General features: G+C 37.5%; 1 protein-coding gene across 1 annotated transcript in view; it reads left to right on the forward strand.

Annotated features, from left to right (window-relative positions):
- LOC132823320 (matrin-3-like) overlaps positions 1-24,513 on the forward strand; it is a 92,932-nt gene that overhangs the window by 15,470 nt on the left and 52,949 nt on the right. Inside the window, exon 2 of the mRNA XM_060837006.1 lies at positions 7,472-8,615. Within this exon, the coding sequence (XP_060692989.1) occupies positions 7,638-8,615 (978 nt within the window). The 5' untranslated portion in view covers positions 7,472-7,637. The remainder of the gene's footprint in view (positions 1-7,471; positions 8,616-24,513) is intronic.

Raw genomic sequence — 24,513 nt, forward strand, 5'->3', positions numbered from 1 at the left:
GGCAAACTACTCCTTGTGCGATAAAGTATGTCTGTCTTGACAGAATCTGGTCATTTTCAGTGTCTTCTAAGAGATGCTGATTTCTTTGTTCTGCATCCAGGACAATGCTATTGGCATTTTATACTTCAATAATATAAGATTTCTTTCACCTATAATTTAACTGTGAACCTACAGTCATTATCCCTGAGGAGAACTGATAGCCATGCCATCATCTCTTCTTTGTGCTCCAGAAAAACTCCCATCTATCATCCTTCACCAAGCAATGATTTCTCACTTTTAACAATTTCTCTTTTCACTTCACTCACTTCCAGGGAAAAGATAGGTGCATGTCCTAACTTCAGACTTTTTTTTAAGGTTGTGGCGTATGTTTTGCTTCAGCCCACTTCCAGATTGCCATTTCCACGATGCTGATGATTAATGTTGCTTCTCATTGTCCATTTAATTTTGATCGCTATGATTTTGGTTTCCACTCATCTCTTACACCTTAGCACATTTCGTACTACGTCTCTGTCCCTCCTGGTTTTCTATTTATCTGTGGTGGTGGGATTTCCATAATCCTCTCATCTGAATGCACTGGCTACCACAACTGATCAGAATATTATTCTTCTCACCCTGTCTCTTACAGCAGTTCTAATATGGAGGATGTTCTGTCTATATCCTATACGTTGGGTATCAATGACTCAAAACAGTTGTAATGCTATTATTGGCTTTATATCCTTTCTGACATTAGCCTCCTGATTGTAGGCAGTGCCTCAAAACAGATTGTCTTAGATTCCAGTGTTTTATCAATCCCATCAACCATGCATTAGCATCTTCATATGGTAATTTCTTGATATATTTGTATACTGTTCTTATTCAGTTAAAACTGTATTTTTCAAACATTCAATGAGAGAACCAGCAATGATGTCTTCCGTCAAAAATTTTTTCCCTTAGATCTGATGTTCCCGTGCTGCGTGTTGCAGCCATCTGGAGTGCTCCATGCAGTGGTCCATACCACGATTAGTTGCAGTTTACTGAGAAACCGAAATATAAAACACATCAAAATGTTTACTGTTTTCCAAAAATCTCTTTTGTAAGCTCACTTATTTCTACAACTTTGAGGAATATTCTTCTCCCCACCCTGTCTCCTGTAATGATTCTATTTCCTTCTGTGTCTCACTTAGACATTGTTTGATCATGATCTTTTGCACCGAAGTTCTTAATATTCAGCCTGTAATCTAATCAGCATTGTTCTGACTGCCCTCTCCAGTCTCAATCAATCAATCAAGAGACAATCTATCAGTTCTTATCTTCTGTTACACAGTCTCTCTGTATATGTCAGAGTAATTTCAACATGTACGTGACCAAAAACAACAGAATTTTACATTTTTTGAAAGTGAGGTAGTTTGTTCTGAAACCAGGGTGTTAAGCTTGAACAAAAGAAATTATGAAAGTATGAGGGGCAAATTGACTCATAGGCACAATATATTACGTAGGTAATGGATAGTCTTTCAAGGACTATTAGATAGTTTATAAGCAGATCTACATTCTTTCAAAGCCCTAAGTATATCATTCCACTGTTGCAAACAAAGTTCAGAACTGTAGATCTTTTAAAAAAAGACTAATGAAGTTGCCAGAAATAGTAATAAAGCTGAGGATTTTTAGAATATAGTAAAGGAAAGCCAAGAAACTGATAAAGGGAGAAAAGAATATGAATGAAAACTAGCAAAACAAAACTTAAAAATGAACAGTGAATGCTTCGGCAGGTATGTAAAAAGGAAATATTTGTCTAAAATGAATGTGGGTCCAATGCAAGAGTTTTTAAGATGGAATTTGAGAAATGGCAGAAAAGCCAAATTTACTTTGCCTATTTTGTCTATGGAATATACAATGCAGAAACATCCCAGAATTGTAGATTCCAAGGGAGTAAGAAGAATAAGGAATTGAATGAAATTGGTATTAGTTGAAAGTGTTGGAAACATTAATTGGAAACAGATATTAAGTCATTGGGACCTATTAATCTCTTCCCCAGAGTGTTTTTTTTTAACTGGTTCCTGAAGAAGGTAAGATAGTAAATTTCACAAAACTCTTTAAAAGGGAAGGGAGAGAAAGTGAGGAACTAGAAGACCTGTTAGTCTTTCATCAGTAGCATGGAAAATGACTTTTGGATAATAATGAACTGTTTGGACATAGCATGGATTTATGAATGAGAAATTGTTTTTGAGAAATTAATGGATGTTTTTTGAAGATCTGAATAACAGAATTGACAAAGGTTGAAGTAGTGTTCTTGAGTAGTAGACATGATGGACCTACTTTTATTCTGTTGGCACTTCCCTATATGTATTTAGGAGAGGAGATACCTATCTGGTTACCACTTTCCATAGTGTTGTCAGAACTTCTGTGGAATATTAAATTTGAGTTTCTTGTAAATTGCTGTGTAGGGCGCAGTGGCCTCTGCACTGGGAGGATGAATGTAGACCAGTTGACTGCCCTGCTAAGTATCTCCTTTTGTCTGTGTATGTGACTCAGAACTGCCTAATGTTAATCACTTAACTGCCTAATGTTCCTCTTCCTTCCACTATGACCTCTGTCATTAGCCTTCTGTCTTGTTCCAGATTGCTGTATGGAACAATAATCTGTTTATTCTATGCATTCTCTAAGGTTCTGGTCTGAGAACTGATTTCAGTAACTTCAGAATTTTAGTTATATTTTCCTTTTCAAATTTTTGCACAGTCTTCATAACTACCTCTGGGATTTTGAAATCTCTCGTTTTCTTGCACTTTCCTCAAACATCTCACTTCCTTGACCATTTATGGGAGTTATTTTTCTTTTTTATTTCTCTCGTACGTTGTTTTGACACTTGACTAGGAGTTAATTGTTTAATCATTACACTCTAATTCCACTTGAGTTTGTCATTTTTATATATATCCTTCCCTCTTTCTGACTGTATTAATATACTTGTCATCTTCTTTTTCAGTTATCCAGAAGGGTGCACACCTGAAAAGTATCTGTTTTCTCCACGGATGCTGATTGACCTGCTGGGTGTTTCCAACTTTTTCTGATATTGTTTCAAACTTATGCAGCTGCAGTATTTTGCTATATATTATATATCTATATTTAAATATTGCCTTTGCACTCCATCCATTGTTGTAAAGCATTCATTGGTTCTGCAAGTTGCATGGATCTGCTGAGTTTTGCTAAATCCTTCCAAATTCTAGCAAACATACAACATTGTATACATACAATAATTTTTTGCATACTTTAATCTGCTATTTGAGATTGCTCATATTTTGCTGAGTTGGATAAAATTCCAGCACTTACTTGAGACATTGAATCATTCTTCAAAGTGGGAGAACACTGCGCCAGTCAAACCGAGAAATGAAACCAATTTGAGAGCACTCCTTGCATAAGTTCCTCCTAGGTCAATTTGAATGATTGCTGCTTCATAGATCTACAATCTTAGAATTGGAGGTTCAGACAACCCAATTGATTCCTTTATAGTTAATGAAACCTGTTTCATTTTAAGCATGAATTTAAACAAAAGTCTAGCATTTATCACGTGGTTGGGGTAGGGGAATTGAAGAGATTGCTACTTTCCTTAGAGACTTTCATTCTGTGGCCAGACCTTGGGCACACATTTTAGCAGTAAAGTTACTGAAGCTTGCCTAACCCCAGGCAAATTCACCTGCATTCTGTATGCTTTTCTTATGTTATCTTTGAATGAGTGGCGGTTCTTTCTTTCACGTATTTAACCAAAATGACTAAAATCAGTAGGATCAAATTAATGGCATTTATGTCACAAATATGCTCAGTTGAGACACATTATCACAGAAATAATTTTTAAAAAGTCCTACCAAAGAATAAAGTGTTGGTCTAACTTAATGTGTGCTTGTGAATTCAAGCCTCATCCATAGACCGGGGCGCAAAAGTCAATGTTGATCCTTTAGTGCTGGGGCAGTGACGTGTCAGAAGTGTTGTTTTCAGGTGTGCTGTTGATCTGAGGCTCTACCTACCTACTCAGGTAGACATGGGAATTTTAAAAGTATTTTCTAATGAAACTGTTCGGGAGTACAATTACACACCTCTGGAGTAGGTGGGACTTGAACCCAGGTCTCTTGACTCGGAGATAGGATCGATATTATTGCACCACAAGAGCTCCTTGTTATCAATATTTTTGCACCACTATTTTAGTGAAGGATAGGGCGCTTTCTGTGATGACCTGGCTAATTTGTATTCCTAAGTCAGCATTAAAATATCTGAATACTACGTCATTATTGGGCAAAAGAGTTGCCGTGTTTCCTGCAACAGTGGCTGCAATTTAAAAGTCAGTACAAAAATTGGTTGGAAAGTTTTCAGATTATGAAAGATGCTATGTAAATAAAATACTTATCATCATTGTTTTGCTGTAACCTCAGATAAAGAAATTGTTTTTCAACCAATGGATTACTTTTGAACTGCAGTCATCATTTTGAATGCATCATGATGTTGAAATAAACTTAGTTGATTTGAAGATGAAAAATATTACATGTTCTGAACTCAACAATGAATGTTATTACAAATCGCAATTACAATTTATTTGCCTTCACTGGAAAGTTAATCTTTAAGAAGGGAGCATAGTTATTCGGTTCAGTATGAAATGCACATGCCTCCCATCAGATCAGTCGGTGTGTCCAGTACTGTGGTGCTTTTTTTTACACTTTGTATATTGATGTTTGCTTAAATTGGATTGTATGAGATTCTGTAAGAGAACTGATTTTTTTTTTGCTGTGTAAATTCAGAGATTCGTTACAAGCTGCTCTTTCCCAATCCATCCTAAAAAGTCGTGATGTAAAATTATTTTTTAAGAACACATGGCCGTGGTAAGATCAGAAAACATAAGATAAAGGGTATCAGACATGTTCCTTCCATTAACATTGTATCACGCACATCATTTAGTCAGTTTAATCTCTTGAAGAAAAAAGTTTAAATTTTCTCATTGTCAGGGACCTCAACCCTGGTTGCTGTGAATTCATCTATCATACCAAATACAAGGTTAGGTATTTTTAAGCATGCCTGTTTTTGATCTGCATGGGCCATGTTTCACTTCATATTGATTCTCTTCATCTGTGCTTAGCTATTTTTAAAGAAACTAATGAAAACATCTGAAAATTAAAATCATATTTCCACCCTTCTGCATGAAGGAATCAAATCTTAGTCATCTCATATCTTGCTCGAGACTTGTATTTTTAGATAATTGCTATTAATTTAGGTTAAATACCTTTCTTGCATCTCACCTTTCATTTAATTCCTGTATTCGTTTTAAAAATGGATTTTGTCTTAACTTTTCTCGAATGAAAACAAGTATTTGGATCTTCCTTTATAATTCACTTTTTAGTGTCCTGGAATTATCCTCCTTACTCTTTTCTGGAAACTTTCCCAGCCCAATTAATCTTCCCTTGAATATCGTGAGCCCAGAATGTACAAATAGTCTAAATTTTGCATCACTATGCATTAGAAAAATTTTAAGTTTGTGTCTTCGTGATACATTCTACTGCTAATAGTCTTGCTGATAGTATTTCCATATTGACCCACTACTCCAAATCAAGGATCTTCTTGATTCTCCAGATCATAATCACTTACTTTGTTAATTGTTTCAGTGCCTGATACCTTTATTGTATTTTCAATAAAAATCTCACCTGTCCTTACAGATTCAGCTCAGCACTTCTGCTTCTTGTCACCTTTGGCCTCACACCTACATACTAGATTTTGTTTGGAATCAAAGCCCAACTGGTTGAACTTTGAAATCTTTATCTTCTATGGCCGTGACAGCTGGTAACTTACTGTTTGAAGATTGGAATTATGTCGTGACTTTAAAACTGGCTTTGAATAAACCAATTTTGTTGCTTGAAAATGAATGCACGCTACAGTGGAAATTTTGTAAAGCCATTGGAGCATGTATCTTCACTTCATTTGTCTCTGGTCTTTTCATGTACAACTCGTTATTTTCTCAATATAAACATTATGCATCTTCCCAGTTCTTTGAAGAAATAAACCACCAAAGGCTTCTGATTTAGTGTTAAGGAAAATGCTGACATAGTGGAATTATTTCTGAACAAACGTATCTCTCTCATTAATTGCGTTGTCATCCAAAACTGTCTTCCATGACACTTGTTGAAGTTTATATATTTTTCAGATCTATGCTTTTAAGTTCACTGTGCATTATATACCAATATTGAAGTATTATCTATTACCTTTTCTGCACATACTTCACGTACTTGATAACTCACACTGTAGGTCTAGAATGACACATTTCAAAAGTTAGTCTTAATTCATTCGAGGGGTAGCTGAAAGCCCTGGAATATAAAAGCTTGAATGCGACTATCAAATTTCTAATAATGTAGCATTTAAAGCCTTTTATTTCTACATTTAGAGTAACTGACATTTAATCTATTGAAGTTCCTTGTACACCATTGTGTTACATACACTTTACATATACATTTTTTCATTTTGCTCTGCCCTTGATCATATTTTTGCAAAATACCCTTTTAAGGTAAGTTTTATAGCTTTTTATTCAAAGTCCAATTTTAAGAGTGTAAAATTGGGTTACACTGTACATTTCATCATATAAAGCTGTGCAGGAAGTTCATGCTTAAAGTTGCACTGCTTAAAATAATTTCTCTTTCACTTTATATTTAAGGCCTGCTTCTCCACATTATGATCACATTCCCAGCCTGACTACCCTGGCCCTGTCTCCAGAGTGATTTTATTACAGTTCTTATTTTCTTGGTCCTTGACCCCCACCCTGCCTCATACACAAAAAAAACTCTGACTTTGGATCTTTTTCTGGTCTCCCTCTTCCCTTGACCCTGCCTCTTCCTCCTCCTTGTCATCCTTCCTCTCCCCATCCCCTTTTTCCCTTTTCCCCCGAACCCACAGATTGCTCCTTGAGGCTGTGCATTTCTGACTGTGGTCCTAAACCTGTACCAAAGGGCTCCATCAAATGGCTGAGGTTAGTTAGTGCAGCTCCCTGCACTGACTACTGTCTGCCACTAGGTGGAGGTTGATCAATCTAAAAATACAGGTGAGTGTAATTTTAAAAGTATGCATTTTAATAATGTGTTGTACAGGGTGTTTACAATTCTGAATTTCTTTTAGAGTAGTGATTTTTTTTTGAAGTTATTTTAGCAACAATGCACAGTATGGTCAGCATTTCAACTTGAATGTTGTTTTCTTCTGGGCAGTAAATGTCCAAAGGAACGTCACTCTGACTTTACCATTGATTCCTATGGGAACCTATGATTCACCTAGTCATTTCACTTTAAGTCACAATTTTCAGGAACACAACCACAACTTTAAGCGAGGACATCTGTATGAATATTGAACTGAGTTCTATTTTTAAGCTGCTTTCTTTCAACAGATCATTTTTGAATTTTAGAACTTGAAGCTGACTCTAATCTCTATCCTTGCGATTCTTTCGTATTCTTGGATCTAATGTTTTTCTTTTAACTTTCAGCCTGACAAAATTCTTGGAGAAATTACATCCCTGTAGTTTATGAAATCGTCCATCTTTTAGACCAAATTAGACAGTGAAACAACTTCTTTAGAACTCCTACTAACCAAGAAAGAACTCCTAGCCTGCTTTGACCGCTATTGAAATAGACACTCTCTCTTGTGCCACAATGGCAAGTTTTGGCAGAGGCCAGAGCAATCAAATGCGTACCAAGAGGAAGAGTCGTTTTCACGATGCAGATGCTGGAGGTCTCGCTGCAGGTCCACCTCTGAATATCCAGGCAGCTCTTGGGACATTGTGCCACAATCCTCACTTGGCTGGCTTAATAAATTCTGGACAGGGTCAGAATTATGGCCTTCATGGTGCAGGACAGGGTCAGAACTTTGGCCCGCAAGGTGTGGGACAAAGATCTAAAGGTTTGATGTCTACAGCTGGTGGGCCATCACGATACAGCGATACTGCTAGCAGTAGCTTACCTTCCTTGTTTGGAGTTAGAAACCAGAATCAACAATCTCATGCTGTTCAGAAACAGATTGATGCAGACAGGGCCAGTAACATTCTAGCTGCGTTTGGTCTTTCATCCAGGGATTTGGATGAACTGAGCCACTATCCTGAAGATAAGCTTACACCTGAATCCTTGCCAGAAATTCTTACGGAGATAAAGAGAAGAAGAGCTAATGAAGGAGCAGCTTCAAAATACAACAGGGGTGACGGTTCTCCACGACATGACCGTTCCTACAGAGCCTCTCATGATGATTGGGAGGAAGAAAGACACTTTAGGAAACGTAATTATGCAAGTCGTGACTCCAGTCTTGACTCAGTAGTTGAATATAGTCACGGTCATTCTTCTCGAGACTCAAGTGCTAGGTATGACCGGAAGGACTATGAACGTGAGCGATTAAGAGGCAGTGATGATTTCTCCAGAGAGGAAATGTGCCTCTCTGAGCCCCCTCACAATTTCAATAAATTTGATTCTGATTATGGAAGAGCTGCTCATCTTCCTTCTCCTCGTACACACGAGAGATCTCTCTTTGAGAGAAAACGAGGATCTCCTTCATTGAACAACATAAACGATTACCATGGTTTCTTGCCAGCAGTGTTCCCCTACTTGTGCTCGCTGTGTGATCTAACCATTCATTCTGTACAGGTGAGTGACCTCTAACTTCTTTAAGAATTGCTTAATAAACAAAAAGCTATAACTGCTGCAGCTTTTCTTAGACTTGGAAAACATCATTTGGTTTTAAGATTCTCCCAGCTGACCTTCTGGATAATCTTTGCTTCTGATGCATTATTCAAAAATGTGATGCAATTAAATCTACTTTTCTACGCAATCTTTTCTTTCAATGCACATGTATTCATATAAATTAACCTCTTATTGAATTTTGGACTTAGTGTTTCAGCTAGATGTAGCTCTTGCACAGTCCTGACTGTGAACTTGAACCTCACTTTGTTCAAGTTTTGATTAATGCGACATCACTATTAAATCAGTCTAGGTTAGAAATACAGAAAACCTTATGACGTTTTCTAAGTCATTACTTTTTGGATCTATTTTAAGATATGATTTTATTTTTGCGTGGACAGTATTTAATCAGTTTTCCTGACGTTATAAGTCATATTTTCACATAGGTGACATCATCCATTTAAACTTTATTCTGTCACGTGGTAGCAGAAATCATTTTCAAAGCTCCCACTATTTGAGATTTGGTGTTCAAAATAAAATCTGGCATGTTTGACTTTTTGACAGTTGATATGACTGTGTCTTTATTTTCCTGTTCAAACTCTCTTTTTTTATTCCTACCTTCTCTCTTTGACCCCCTGTCAGTCTTGCATCTCCACTCAGTGTTTCTTCCCTGTGCTCCTTAGCATAGGTTTACTTGCTTACCAGAAACTCTAGTTTCAGTTACAACAGGATCCATGGGTGTTGTTTTCCTTGTTTTGCCTTGCAAATTCATGGACAATGGGAGAAATATTTGATAAATAACCAAAACTTTGCAAAAGCAGTCAGTCATACGTTTAAAAAGAAAATTGGGTGGCTGGCATCTAGATTTCTGCCACCCTAATTACATGTTTCATGGTTTACAAATGTAAAGGGAATGCAGTTGTGAATTTCTGTTTACAATGAAGCATTTATATTTTATTATGAGATTTTAGCATAAATCCAAATCAAGTTGAACTGTATTTGTCCCTGAATCTTTAAACTTTGGTTCATAAGCATTTGGCTTCTAAAAATTAAATGCTTTGAGTGTTAACTCCATAAGTTGTTGAGGCGTCAGTGGTGACAATTTATCACGTTAATTGACAAATTAATGGTAAAACTGAATCCATCAGTAAAGGTAAGTGATTATTACCTTCGCATAAAAATAATCGATGAAGTCTGCATAAAAAATGTCTCGCTTAATATCAAATCATCGATCTGAACATTGTTGGTAGTAATTAATGGTGCATTACTACATCTTCAGTGTTTTGTTGCAAGGGCTGGAGTCTGCTGGTATTCCAATCATTTATAATAAGTGTCCAATAATCTTAATATCTGGTTTTATATTAAGTTGTATTTTACTGTTTCAATGATTATGGAAAAAGCAATATTTTTTATGAAGTCAAAATAACAGTCTATCTATTGTCAAAGCCATTATTTGATAGAAATATAACCTGTGATTATAGATATCCTTACACATCAAATTTATATAGGTGGGAATGTTTTTCCTAAGGACTGAAAATGTGCTGTATAATTCTTAAGACGCTAAGAAAGGAATGAATATTTCTTGACATTTTTTGGTACTACTGTGTAGTGTGCAGCCAAATTACAGAAAGGCTAGTTTAGAAAAGATTGTGTGATCACGTAATTCCATATGAAATTGGAACAGGAGTTGACCCCTCTAGTTTATTGTTCTGATTAAGTTGTGGTCTCGACTGTACTTCACTGTCTAAGTTTTGACTCCCTTTTTATTGAAGAATCACTAATGCTTTCCTAAAATTATATAATGACTTACCCTACACTCCTCTCTGGTGAAGAGAGCTCCATATACTAATGATCCTTTAAGAGGGTAAGATTATTCCTCAAGTCTAAAGAGGACACCTTTTTTTTTTAAAAAAAGTCCCCGATTATAGAATCTCACGGCATTCCCTCTTTCAATCCCCTCAGAATCCTTTACGTCTCAATAAGGTCACCTCTTAATCTTCTCAACGCTGACGGATAAAGGCCTATCCTTTCCTTTTAGTCCCTTCATCCCAGAAATCAGTTGAGTGAATCTTATCTGAACTGCTTCTGATGCAGTTATATTCTTAAATAAAGAGACCAGTGCTACATGTACTGAATGTCACATCATCATGAAGTTCTGCAGTTTTCTTTTTCTGCCCCTGTTCAATTTGGCGATTGAAACCGTACTTTTGTGACCCGCAATGAGGTGTCTTAAAATTATTCATGCTCAATTTGCACAAAATATGCTTGTACACAATATATGTGTGTGAAGAAATTACTAGGTTTTTGTTTTCTTCAATTTCACCCCCATTGTTCCTTCGTCAGTATTTAAAATACCAATACTTTCTCTCCATTATTTTGTTTTTCATAATAAGTGGAAGATCTCCAAATCCTGGTTCTGGAAATGTTCTGCATTGTTCAGTAGGTGTTGCTGAAACTTGTAAAATGTAACGTAATTCATTCATGGGATGTGGCTGGCCAGTATTTATTGTTTGTCCTGACTCATCCTTCAAAAGGCAGTGGTGAGTTCCTGTCCTGAACTGCTGCAGTTGATTTTAACAAAATAAAATTTTGAAAGTGTTGGTTAAGGTGCACTGATCACTTGGCAGTTATTCTTTAACAAGTCTATATATAAAAAAATTATTGAAGCTTTTATTCAGCACTTTGTTCCAAACATCATTTGACCAAAATTTCTTTTATTCCCTTATTTATGTATTCCTTTATAATTTGATAGAAAGCGCACACTGAAATATTATTAGATTCAATGAATTGATTTCATGTGCAAATTACTTGTGCTGCATCATTAACTATTAAATATTATATAAGTCATATATATTAAATTTGTTATGTCCTGTCTCTACTAAATTCTACAATTCTTATACACTCCTTCAACCTGTGTTCTCTGTAGTTGGCTTTGTGACAGTAACTTCTCCATCTTCCGTCTGTCTTAATTTCATACAGGTTACTGCATAGATATTTGAAGATCTTATGTAACACTATTTCCTTTTTTTAAAATTTCTTTCACTTTCCAGAAACAGGGTGAAACAATTAAGCTTAAGTCTGCCTAAGATTTTGCAATGTTTCTTACTGTCTAGCTGAATTCCCAAAATTCTTGTTGCTCCATAATCTTAGTTGATTATGATCTTTCTTTTCATCTTCAGTGTCCTGTTTTAAGCTTTCAGTGCCTTACCTTTAACTGCTACGTGACATTTTCCTGAGCCTTGCTGGCTTGACATTGGGCTTGAAAGCTGTTTTTTTCTCTCCCATTCTTTGCTGTGAAACCTTCCTGCCACCTCTGAAGTACTTTGCAGTCCATCTTGTGGATGGAACTGGTAATTATCTACATAATATTAATTATGTGTCACACTGTTGATTGTAAGGACTGTATGAACTAAAATGCTTTGTTAAACCATGTACTATGCAGTCACTGAAATTGGTCTGTGTTGCATCAGGTGATTTGGAACACACTTAAGACACACAGAAGGAGGATTGCTGAGCAATGCTTTGAAGTTCTGTTGTTCAGGTCCAATAAATTGCAGTGAAAGGAAGCCATGTTGAAGATTGTGCATTGAGGTTTAGTAGTGGGGTTTGGTAACAGTACACTTCAAAAAGTTATTGAACTAGCATTGTGGTGTCATGAGTTACATAAACGTTTTAAGAGTGAATTCCGTTTCTAGAAATATCCTGTAATTTCAGCAACCCATTGGAGAGGTTTAGGATGTGATTATAATGGTTTTAGGGTTGAGTCTAGGAATTTTTGGTTAGTTCTGTTTTGGCAAATTAATTTGTGTTGATGGGGGGGGGGGGGGGAGGGGTGTGCTTATAACATGTAGATTCATGAGCAGTCAAGCTCCATAACAATTAATGGTGCTGGATTGGAAGAAAAGTCACCGACGAGATTCTCTGGATACGACTGGATAGATCAGGTCATAGTAGACAGGGTAGTTGTGGAGGGGTGTTTTCTGACTGGAGGTGAGTGCTGGGACTTGTGTTCGTAATACAGCAAACGTTGTTTTATCCAGCAGGTTATGAACAGGCACTCCTGATAAACCAGCAAAAATTACATACCTCAAGTGTTTACTATGTTATTCTATCCAATTATTATAGTTTTAAATGTACTTACCTCCACGTAAATATATTTGTTGTTCAGTCGAATGGCCACATGAAGTATCAACAGTTGATTCTATTTTGAGTCATTTTCTCCTCAAATACCAAAATGTTCTGCAGTGCCTGAGTAGTCAGTTACAGGTGTGAGCGAGAAGGCTCTCTGTTCGTAAGTTTTATTTCAGGCAAAGTTTCATGGTTATTTAAGTGATTTATACTGTAAATCAAGTATAGCAGTGCTGTGTGGGTCTTTTCCCCAGGGTGGAAATGTCAAATACTAGTATAGACAGTTTTAAAGTGAGGGGGAAAGTTTTTAAAGGAGATGTGCGAGGCATGTTTTTTACACTGGGTGATACGTATTATACATTTCTCTTACTTAGTGTGTGTTTTCACATTGTTCATGTCTCAATTATCTGGAATATTTGAACAATCAGCATAGCTCTGATCCCATGAGTTTATATATGAATGATTTGGGTGGCCTGGAATGGTGGTCTGATTAGTTTGCAGAAGAATGGTGGAGGTGTGGATAGTAAAGAAAGGTATTAAGGGACACAATAGAGTACAGATCAGTTGAGTGAAGAAGTTACAGGCAGAATTTAATCTGGACCAGTGTGGGGTGATGCAAATTGTGAGATCAAATGCAAAAAGAAAGTATATAGGAAATAACAGGATCCATATGAGCATTGATATGCAGAATGATCTTGGTGTAAGTCCATAGATCCATGAAAGTGGCAATACAAGTGGATAAGATGGTAAAGAAAGTGTAAGACATGCCTTCATCGGCTGGGGCCTTGATAATAAAAGTTGGCAGGTCACATTGCAGATGTATCAATTTTTTAGTTGACCTCATTTGACTACTGTGTGCGGTTCTGGCCACAACACTAGAAAGGATTCGGGAGCTTTGGAGAGAATGCAAAAAAGATTTACCAAGTTGTTGCCTGCATTTGAATGTATTAGCTGTCAGGAAATGTTAGACAAACTTAGATTGTATTCGCTAGAATGTTGAAGGTTGAGGGGGCGTTCTGATGGAATATGTACAGTTAAGAGGCATGTTTCACATGCAGGCTGCGTCTTGAGTTTTGTTAATAGAAAGATCAAAACATAAAACCTATAAATCAGTTGCATTCTGCAGAATTTCAGTTTGACTTGATGCCCTATGAAAATGCTCAAGATCTATTAATATAGAAAATAAACGTGAGCAGGGAGCCTTTAATATATTTGAAAATCTCTGATAAGAAACTGGCGGTTTGTCTTTTGTTACTATTTGGTTAAGATTTACAGCTAGTCACATTTAAGAGAATCTCTGTCACAATTGCTGAAGCATTGTATTTAGTGGTGTTCTTTTACTTGGCTGCTAACTCTGTTTTCCAGTTAATTTGGTTTCTTGCCATCATATTTGGCTGATATGGAGGAACTGGCAGGAAGCGGAATAGGAAATATTTAAATTTTCAACAGTGCTAGTTTGAAGGAAATTGATGCATGATAGTTCTTTTATAATGCAGTCTATGATAATACTGTCCGGAGAATATATCCATTGGGATTCATGTACTTAATGATTAAAATCCTAGTGTTTGCACTACTTGTCATTTCCAGTTCTATATATTTATGTTTCAGTTCCTATGTAATTATCAAGAATATTATGTTTAGATTGATAACTAGTTCATATCTGAAGTACAGAAGTTTCACATACGATAAATAACTGAATGTTTGGCGACTTGCTGAGTAAGCAAGTGTGTATCTCATAAATATATATGTAGGATGCATGATAGTTTCTGTTCTTTAACCAAGCGAAAATTGATTGTTAGCCAAAGCATAAGACAATTACATTCCTTTGAATTGTGTCGGTTGGAACAGATAGAATGGCAGACATGCTATCAAACCTGCTAATTTGTTATGAGAACTGTAAATTAATGTGAATAATACCTTTCAAAGTTTTGCACAAGATTCAAATTCTCCATCAGGCATAATTGTTAATTGCTATCAGTTTCAGAGACTTTGGAATGCTGGGAAGTATTGTGTTCAAGGCAGAGAAATGTTATGAAGAAATTTTATGACATTTCTTCAACATTTCATGTTCTATATTTTTTAAAAACTCAAATGGTTTAACAAACGAATTGTGTGTGAAATTTTAATTCCCCTGAGCCCACATATCAAGTATTTTCTGTAGCTGAAATAAGTACAAATATTAGAAGGTCCTAATTTTTGTCCCTAGGTCAAGGTATAGAAGCTGGACACTGTCGGGTGGAATTGTCAAATTTTCAGTTTCTGCTCCATTCTTGATTCCTGTATTATTTTTATCTCCCTCCATAATATTAGCAATGGTGTAAACACACACCTTCTTTTTCTATCTTCCTAGTCGTAGTATCACTTTAACATGTCACACTCACTGTTCTTTTCCTATCTGGCATGCTTACTACACATGTCACATAACTTTCATTTTAGTTTGAGATCTGGTAAATTTTGCGTTCAATGGTTCACCAGAGACAGGTAACAAAACTGACATCTCCCTGACAAAACATATGCTTTCCCACCTTCTATCTCTTCTAGCTTTCCTTGTTTGCTAAGCAACTTCCAAATGCCTTTTTGATAACTCCCAAGTTTTAGTTAAATGTCCCTGGAAATTTGACATGTAGGTTGGGATAATCTTTTACCTTTGGTTTATAAACTCTACTTTCATTAATTTCAAAGGGTCCTTTTACCTGATGCCTGTATATCAGTTTAAAATAGTGTCCTGTGGACTCATTAGGAATGTCCCTAATATATTCAAAAACAAGAGGACTCCTTTATCTCCATCATTCCTGACGTTAGGGTCTCATCAAGGAGTTTAACATTTGATGCAATCTTTCTGACGCTTCTTGCAACTGTGTGTAATAAGATGAACATGTAAGTTGTTTTATTTCTAAACTACTCATTCCTTTGAAAATTTAATAGCAAAAAGTTGAAACTTTATCTGATTGTATTTCTTTGGATCAACCATTTTGAGTGAAAAAATATTGAGCCATGGTAGAATCAAAGTCATCCTCTGAACTGCTATCTCTTCATTCTTCCTTTATCTTAATCTTCTCTTCAACCTAATCATATTGTCTAATTTCTGTGTCCCTCCCTCGAGTTCAAGCTTTCAGACTTTGTTTCTCTTTTTCTTTTGCTTTCGTCTCTTACTAATTCATCTTTTTGTTCATTTTTTTCTTTTTACTCCTCTCCGAGGTTTGTCCATTTGCGACTGCATGTTAAGTAGTTCTAACTGTGATACATCAATTTCATGTTTCTTTCCTTTCAATTGTAAATGCTGGCTAATCACTTTAATAATAATGTTCAAGTAATTGGCAACAATCAAAGCCATTTTAAAATTCTAACCCGCATAATATACTTCGCAGCAGTGCCTGCTTTTATGTCCACCCACGTACTGGTTTCTTTAAGGATTCGCAGGTCAATCTTAAGCTCAACTATGTTTGATCCTGGATGAGCCTTTACTTTGCTCTTGTCCAGTATTACCATCAGCTACGAGAAGTCAAATTCCAGTATGAAAACGAGCTTAATAGGCTCTAACACTTTTAAAACCTGGGGATAAAAGTTACTGGTTGCATTTAGAAATTTTCCAGCGTACTTTTCGCATAATGGCACATCTTTCAAGCAAGGAAAACAAAGTATGAAGTAGATTAAAGTAGACAAAAAGATGAGAAGAATTCTTTGTAAATACCAGAAAACTATTCAGATTCGCTGTCTTCCTTTTTATCCATGCAAACTTTAAAACCTCAGTGTGATGATGTAAAACTATCTCCACACTAAGGCATCTTGCATGGGGTGGTACACCTGGAACTGGTTTCTTTTTAGAGTATTTCTGTGCATACACCAGATGCTTATTCTTCAGCTGTCTCTCTTCCTCTGACACCTAATGCAAATTGCAAATTAAACTCATTTACTTCTAATTTCAGAGTTAACATGAGTTCTCTGCACGTAGTTTCCAGCAATTTTGCAGGATTTCTGACTCTGGAGTTTAGCGTTCATGCATCCACACTTGCTTTTTCTTGCATACAGATGTGATGTTTCGATTTTTCTGACTTCACATGCCCTTAGACTGCAGGCACCAGCACAGATTTTTTGCTTTCTTTCATCGGGCTACTAAGCCCCATCTCTTCGCTTCAAGAGGTTGCAAAATTTTAATAAACTGCATGTAAATAAGCAGGCTTTCAGAATTCTTACCAGCAAGCCCACAAGAACAATTTTTTGAAATGAAACTAGTTCCAAGCCTCTTACGTCTTAACAGTGATAATACAAAATATAAATTAAATTTTAAAAAGTTACACATTGTTCTGAACACATCTTGCAGCGTTTACTCAAGATCTGATTTTTAAAACCTTGATGTTAAAATGTATCAAAGCTGTGGGCTTAGAAAAGGGTGATTTTGATTCAGCATTTCGTCCTTAGCTAATCTGTTTCCTGATAATAGCAGTTGGATAATAGGAAATAAGTAGAGGTTATTCATCCTGATAATATTAGAAGATACAAATGCCTTCCGCTGGGCTACTGGTGTGTTACAGCATGAAGGTGATTTATCACGGAAATGAATGGAAAATCTGCTTACATCATTGTCCAACCTCACTTGTATGAAGTTTATTTTTTAATGTTAATAACCTATTGTGACTCCTCAATTTTCATTGCTTTATCATTGCTGGCCATTGTCTTCAGCTTCCAAGGCCCTGAGCTCTGTAAATCCTTTGCTAAACCTTCCTGTTCTCTACTGTAAGCTAGTCCTTCTGCTTCATTTGACCAATATTTGATATTTGTCCGAATCTTTGTTAAAGTGTCTTTGTTTCACAGTTCTGTGCAAAGGGTCTTAGGAGACTTTAAGAGCCTTTAGAATTTTTTCTAAAGGATTATAAATGTCCAAATTTATTCAGTACATGGTATCACTTCTTATGACTGATTGATAACATTTTTGCATGTCTAATTTTTCTTTTGTTTATTCCTGCCAGACCTGGTCTGATGAGGATTTATAGATGTATGAACATTGTTCACATTTATACAATTTGTGGAAAAATACTCTTCAGTCTGATTGTGATCTGATCCTGGCAATTAAACTGTGCCTGACTATAGCTTCATATGATGTGCAACCTAGTACAGGCACTCTGAGGTGTAAATGGGTTTTGTTCTCAAGTCAATTTGAATGTAAGTCAGAACAGCATGCAGGATAATATAAAGTAGTTATTCATAAGTGCAGGAAATGTTTGTATGTTGGATATTTAAAATTATACCCTGTATAGGGTCATGTTTGTAAGTATGAGCATTTGTAAGTCTGGGAGCGTCTGTGCTGAAAATTATTTTCCTAGCCTTAAAATAGAAACTGAGTAAATATGTGAGGATTAGCTGTGGAAAAGTCATGTCATGTTAGTGTGATGCCAGATCAGTGTTGAGACTACATTCCAGATTCCTGTATGAGAGAGTGCCCAGAGTCTGTTTCCTTTGAGAAAATGCAATCTATTTCATTGCTGATTTAGAAGACATCTTTTCTTGAATGCTGCTATTGTATCAGCTTCCACTAGCACCTCTGATGGCACGTTCCATGGAGTTGCCACCTTTGTGTGTGAAAAACTTGTCTTGCATGTTTTTTAAACTTTTTTTTGTTCCCCCACCCCACCCCAAACCACTCCCAGTACTTTGAACCTGTGTCCCTAAGTAATGAACCCCTCCACCTTGGGGGAAAAGCCTCATACTTCCCACTCTGTCTATGCCATTCACAAGCTTACAAACTTCTCTCACGTCGCCCCTCAATCTCCTGCATTCCAGTGAAAACAGTTGCTAACTGAGTTCAACATTTGCTTTCATTCTCTTAATACTTGTGTTCCATTATGAAACAAAGGTTTCTTTAATTTGTGATATCTCAGAGATTAATCACCTGATTAATTAACTGAACTTGCTAATTAAATTTGCTCATGCTCTTCCGGAGGGTTTAAACTAATTCAGCAGGAGGATGGGAACCTAAGTTAAAGTTCAAGTATACAGGAGGTTGAGTAGTGAGGTCGTAAATAAGATTTCAAGGTCACAAGAGGGCCACCGGCATTAGGATGTTGGTTTGAAATGCATCTGCTTCAAAATGAGCATCTGGAATAAGGTCGTGAACTTGCAGCATGGATTGATACCTGGGATTTCGATGTGGCCATTTCAGAGACATGGATAGAGCAGGCGCAGGAATGGTTGTTGCAGGTTCCGGTATTTAGATATTTCAGTAAGAACAAAGAAGATGGTAAAAGAGGGGGAGATGTGGCATTGTTAATCAAGGGCAGTATTAAGGTGGCAGAAAGGTCATTTGAGGACTTATTTACTGAGGTAGTGTGGGCTGAGATTAGAAACAGGAAAGGAGAGGTCATCCTGTTGGGAGTTTTCTACAGGCCTTCAAATAGTTCCATAGATGTAGAAGCAAGGTTAGAAAAGATGATTCTCGATAGGAGTGAGAGTGACAGTCTAGTTGTTATGGGGGACCTTAACTTTCCAAATATTGACTGAGAATACTATAGTTCAAGCACTTTAGATGGGTCAGTTTTTGTCCAATGTGTGCAGGAGGGTTTCCTGACACAGTATGTACACAGGCCAACAAGGGCAAAGATACATTGGGTAAAAAATGAGGTCTGCAGATGCTGGAGATCACAGCTGCAAATGTGTTGCTGGTCAAAGCACAGCAGGCCAGGCAGCATCTCAGGAATAGGATTTGGTACTGGGTAACGAACCCAACCAGATATTAGGTTTGGAGGTAGGTGAGCTCTTTGGTGATAGTGACTACAGTTTGGTTATATTTACTTTAGTGATGGAAAGGGATAGGTATATACTGAAGGGCAAGAGTTATAGCTGGGGAAGAGCAATTAAGATGCTATTAGGCAAGATTTAGGAAGGGGAAGGAAACTGCAGGGAATGTGCACAATTGAAATGTGGAGCTTATTCGAGGAACAGCTACTGCATGTCCTTGATAAGTATGTACCTGTCCGGCAGGGAGAAAGTAGTTCGAACGAGGGAGCTGTGGTTTACTAAAGAAGTTGATTGTCTTGCCAAGAGAAAGAAGAAGGCTTATGTTAGGATGAGACATGAAGGCTCAGTTAAGGCCCTTGAGAGTTAAAGTTAGCCAGGAAAGACCTAAAGAGAGAGCTAAGATGACCCAGGAGGGACATGAGAAGTCATTGGTCGATAGGATCAAGGAGCATCCTAAGGCTTTCTGTAGCTATATTGAGAATGTGTATAAGATATAAGCAGGCAGGGAAAGTGTTAAGATTTGTGTGTTGTGAAGCAAGAGGTTTAGCTGAGCATGATAAGAACTGAGTTAACAATGGGACTCCGGAGGCAAGGGTAATGGGTTAATAAGGTGGAAAAGCATTATGTAGAGCTATTTAACAAGATGAGGTAGCATTCAGTATGTAATGTCAGTTAACAAGGTGAAAAGTATTCACAAGGTTAACAAAATTCATTGTATAACAGCAGATGGCTTAATCTTTATTGTTGATGCTCGCTGATTATAACGGTCACCCAATTAATATGTACGTTGCCTTATCTGGATGCTTCTCCCTGTAAGATGACTATATAGTTTATTGAGAAACTACTTTTCCAGAGAAGACCGTGAACTCATGTCTCTGTGCACATGGACAATTGTTCTGTCTTCTTCAAGGGCCAGGAAGATGAAAGAGATAAAGCCATACTGTGTCTCTGAGCGTTTTGCTTCAACTGAGGAGGGTGGGGGGTGGATGCGGGACGACAATATCAGGAATAAAAGGATGACCAGAGTAAGATGAGGGCTAATCAAGGATAGTAGTGGGAATTTGTACGTGGAGTCCGAGAAGATGCGGAAGCGCTAAACGAATACTTTTATCACCTCGCACTAGAAAAAGGCACCTTTGTTGAGGAGAATACTAGGAAACAGGCTACGAGAATACAAGGGATTGAGGTGCACCCGGAGGATGTATTAACAATTCTGGAAAGTGTGAAAATAGGTAAGACCCCTGGGCCAGATGGAATTTATCCTAGGATTCTCTGTGTAGCCAGGGTGGAGATTTCAGAGCCTTTGACTTTGATCTTTGTCTTCATTGTCTACAGGAAATGGAAAGACAGGACAAAGAAAAGGAGAGAGAATTGGAAATACGTCTTTAATTTGGAAAGAGGAGGGAGAATAAAACAATAATTACAAAAAGAGAATTGAAAGGCAAACGATGAGGAATGGGAAACAGAATTTTAAAATGCGTAAGCTTCCAATAGGCAAGGAAATCAGACAACTTAACTTAATCAGAGAAAAATTTCGAATAAAAGAAAGAAGAGGGAGTTGTCAGAGAATGACTCCTAAGAAATTTGATTTCACTAAAAATCTGCATTTTGTTCCTATATTAAGTCAGGATGGAATTGAAAGACATTTTGCCTCATTTGAAAAGGTAGCTGGGCATATGTGTGGACCTTCAATGCTAAGAATATTAGAAGAACAATTTGCAGACTATGAAATTGTTTTAAAAGGCAGTCCTGAAGCTTATCAATTAAAATTTAGGAGTATAAGAAACAACCTTAATTAGACATTAGAAAAAAATCAGGAAAGGGAAATGATATAGGATTAATTATTTCAGTGCAATTAGAGTTTATTTGAGAAAATAAGGGAATTCGTGATTATGGAAGAATTCAGAAATAGCATGCCCACAGAACTAAACGTTTACTTAGGCGAGCACCAAAGGTCCAAAAGCAGCAGTTCTGCCAGATACTTGAGGTATCTCACAGTTATATGGAGAAATGATCATATGAAAATCTACAAAGAAAATGGATTAATAGAAGAGGTACCAGCTTTAGGGAATAAAGAGAACAGTGGAAAAGTAATAAAGTTGAAAACATCACAACTAAAATTTGATAGTAAATAATGCTCATCTTTTGTATGATTTTAGAGGTTCTGGTGTTGGACTAGGGTGTGCAAAGTCAAAAATCACACAACACCAGGTTATAGTCCAACAGGTTTATTTGGAAGCACTAGCTTTCGGAGCACTGCTCTGAACCACTTGATGAAGGAGCAGCGCTCCAAAAGCTAGTGCTTCCAAATAAACCTTTTGGACTATAACCTGGTGTTGAGATTTTTACCTTTGTAATAGGACAAAATACCAAAGATAAGTGCTGGAAATTAAATGGCAGACCAATTGTAATAATAGGAACTGTAAACAAATAGTCAGAAAAGGAGGCCTCCTGAAAGGAAATGGGTGCTACAAGGAGAGCTGAGATACAAAGAGAACATGTTTCCTTCGAATGAACAAGGCTAAGGAGGGAGAAAATATTAACTAGAGGTCTATGCGGAGGTTAGAACATAGAAGAGAGCTGCACAGGAGCAGGACTTCCAACCACTATGTCTAACTAACCATGGTACCGCTCTAAACTAATCCAGTCTGCCTGCACTTGGTCTATATTCCTTTATTCCCTGCCTGTTCATGTGTTTGTTTAAATGCTTCTTAAACATTGTAAAAATATCTGCTTCTACTACCTCCACTGGCAGTGTTTCAGGCACCTATCACACTATGTTTAAAAAAAAATGCCTCCCTCATCTCCTTCAAACTGCCCCCCTTTCACTTTAAACCTATGTATACTAGTATTTTACATTTCCAACCTGAAAAAAGAGTCCCGACTATCCACCTTATCCATGCCTCTGATCATTTTATATACCTCAGTCAGGTGGCCCCACAGCCATCGACACTCCAGCAAAAAAATCCCAAGTTTATGCAAACTCTCCTTGTATCTAATACACTCCAATCAAGGCAACAAACTGATAAATCTCTTTTGCATCCTCTCCAAACCTTCATTTAGGATGCAAACCAGTTCCAGTATAGTAAGTTGGACAAAAAAGTGACTTAGTAAATAGAGAATTTGTACTTGGAGTAGTGAAACAAATACCGAAAGAGGAATTGATTTGGGCAATGAACAAGCAGCCTCAAAAATATTAGGCTTGCTGAAGACAGTGAAACAACCAGTAGAAGGAAAAGAAACTGAGATGTTACAAGAGGAACATTCTGGATTGTATCCTGACTCTGTTGTGATTAGAGCTTAGCCCCATAAACTCGTCTCTTTCTGTGAAAAAGGGCCAATGACTTGGAAATTCAATGCAAACTTTAAAAAAGAATGAAGGCAAAGGGACTACCATGTTTAACCCAGCATCTTTAACAGAAATGCAACAAACAGATTCTGAATTGGGAGAATTCTATTAATGGTTTACTCAGAAATTGCATCAGAACAAAGGCCAGACAGTTACTAAAGATCATGCTTCGAGTTTCAGACAAAAGAATCATAGCATTTGCGTTGGCTAAAATTCTGTGCTTGATGAACTATGAAAATTAGAGCCAGCAAAAAGACCAAAGGTTTGAAATTTTATTTATGGAGACAAAGCATGAGAATTACTGTCTCTGGGAGCCATTACAGGCATAAATTTCCTGACAAATCAAAAAGAAACTAAACATTGTAAATTATAGAACATAGAACATTTCCATACATCAAGAGCATTTCTGAACTGACAGCCAGACTACTGCGACCACTAGGACTCATAACAGCACACAAACCAACAGCCAATCTCAGACAACAACTCACTAGAACAAAGGACCCCATACCCAGCATGAGCAAAACCAATATAGTTTACAAAATCCCATGCAAGGACTGCACAAAACACTACATAGGACAAACCATAAGACAGCTAACTATCCGCACCCATGAACACCAACTAGCCACGAAACGACACGACCAGCTATTCTTAGTAGCCACACATGCAGATGACAAGCAATATGAAATCAACTGGGACAACACTACTATTATAGGACAAGCCAAACAGAGAACAGCCAGGTTATTCCTAGAGGCATGGTACTCATCCACATATTCAATCAATAAGCAGATTGACCTGGACCCAATATTCTGGCCACTGCAACGGACACCTGGTACTGTTAACCGGAAGCGGCAGATTCAAATCACTACAAAATGCTGAAGGAAAGATCACAGAAGCGCTTCACAGGAGGCTCCCAAGAACTGAGGATGTCACCTAGACAGGGGACGAAACGTCTGCAACACAAATTCCCAGCTCGGTGAACAGAACTACAAATTGTTTAACAGAACTGGACTCTAGGCCGAATAATTTCCAACAACCACCGCTCGTTACCTCCTTATAGAGAGCCAGTTTCTCCAGTAGCTGAAAAATGTGTTGCTGGCAAAGCACAGCAGGTCAGGCAGCATCAAAGGAGCAGGAGAATCAACGTTTCGGGCATAAGCCCTTCTTCAGGAGTGAGGAGGGTGTGCCGTGCAGATTTCTCCAGCTTCCTCATTCCAACCCCCCACCTTCTCAGTCCCAACCCTCTGACTCGGCGCTGCCTTCTTAACCTGCAATCATCTTCCCGACCTCTCCGCCCCCACCTCCTCTCCGGCCTATCACCCTCATCTTAACCTCCTTCCACCTATTGCATTCCCAATGCCCCTCCCCCAAGTCCCTCCTCCCTACCTTTTATCTTAGCCTGCTTGGCACACCCTCTTCATTCCTGAAGAAGGACTTATGTCCGAAATGTCGATTCTCCTGCTCCTTTGATGCTGCCTGACCTGCTGTGCTTTTTCAGCAACACATTTTTCAGCTCTGATTTCCAGCATTTGCAGTCCTCACTTTCTCAGAGTTTCTCCAGTAGCCTACCATGTGGAACCTTATCAAAGACTTTGCTGAAATCCATATACACCATGTCAACTGCCCTACCCTCATCCACATGCTTGGTCACCTTCTGAA

This window comes from Hemiscyllium ocellatum, chromosome 16 (assembly GCF_020745735.1).
Source record: "Hemiscyllium ocellatum isolate sHemOce1 chromosome 16, sHemOce1.pat.X.cur, whole genome shotgun sequence".
Taxonomy (NCBI): Eukaryota; Metazoa; Chordata; class Chondrichthyes; order Orectolobiformes; family Hemiscylliidae; genus Hemiscyllium; species Hemiscyllium ocellatum.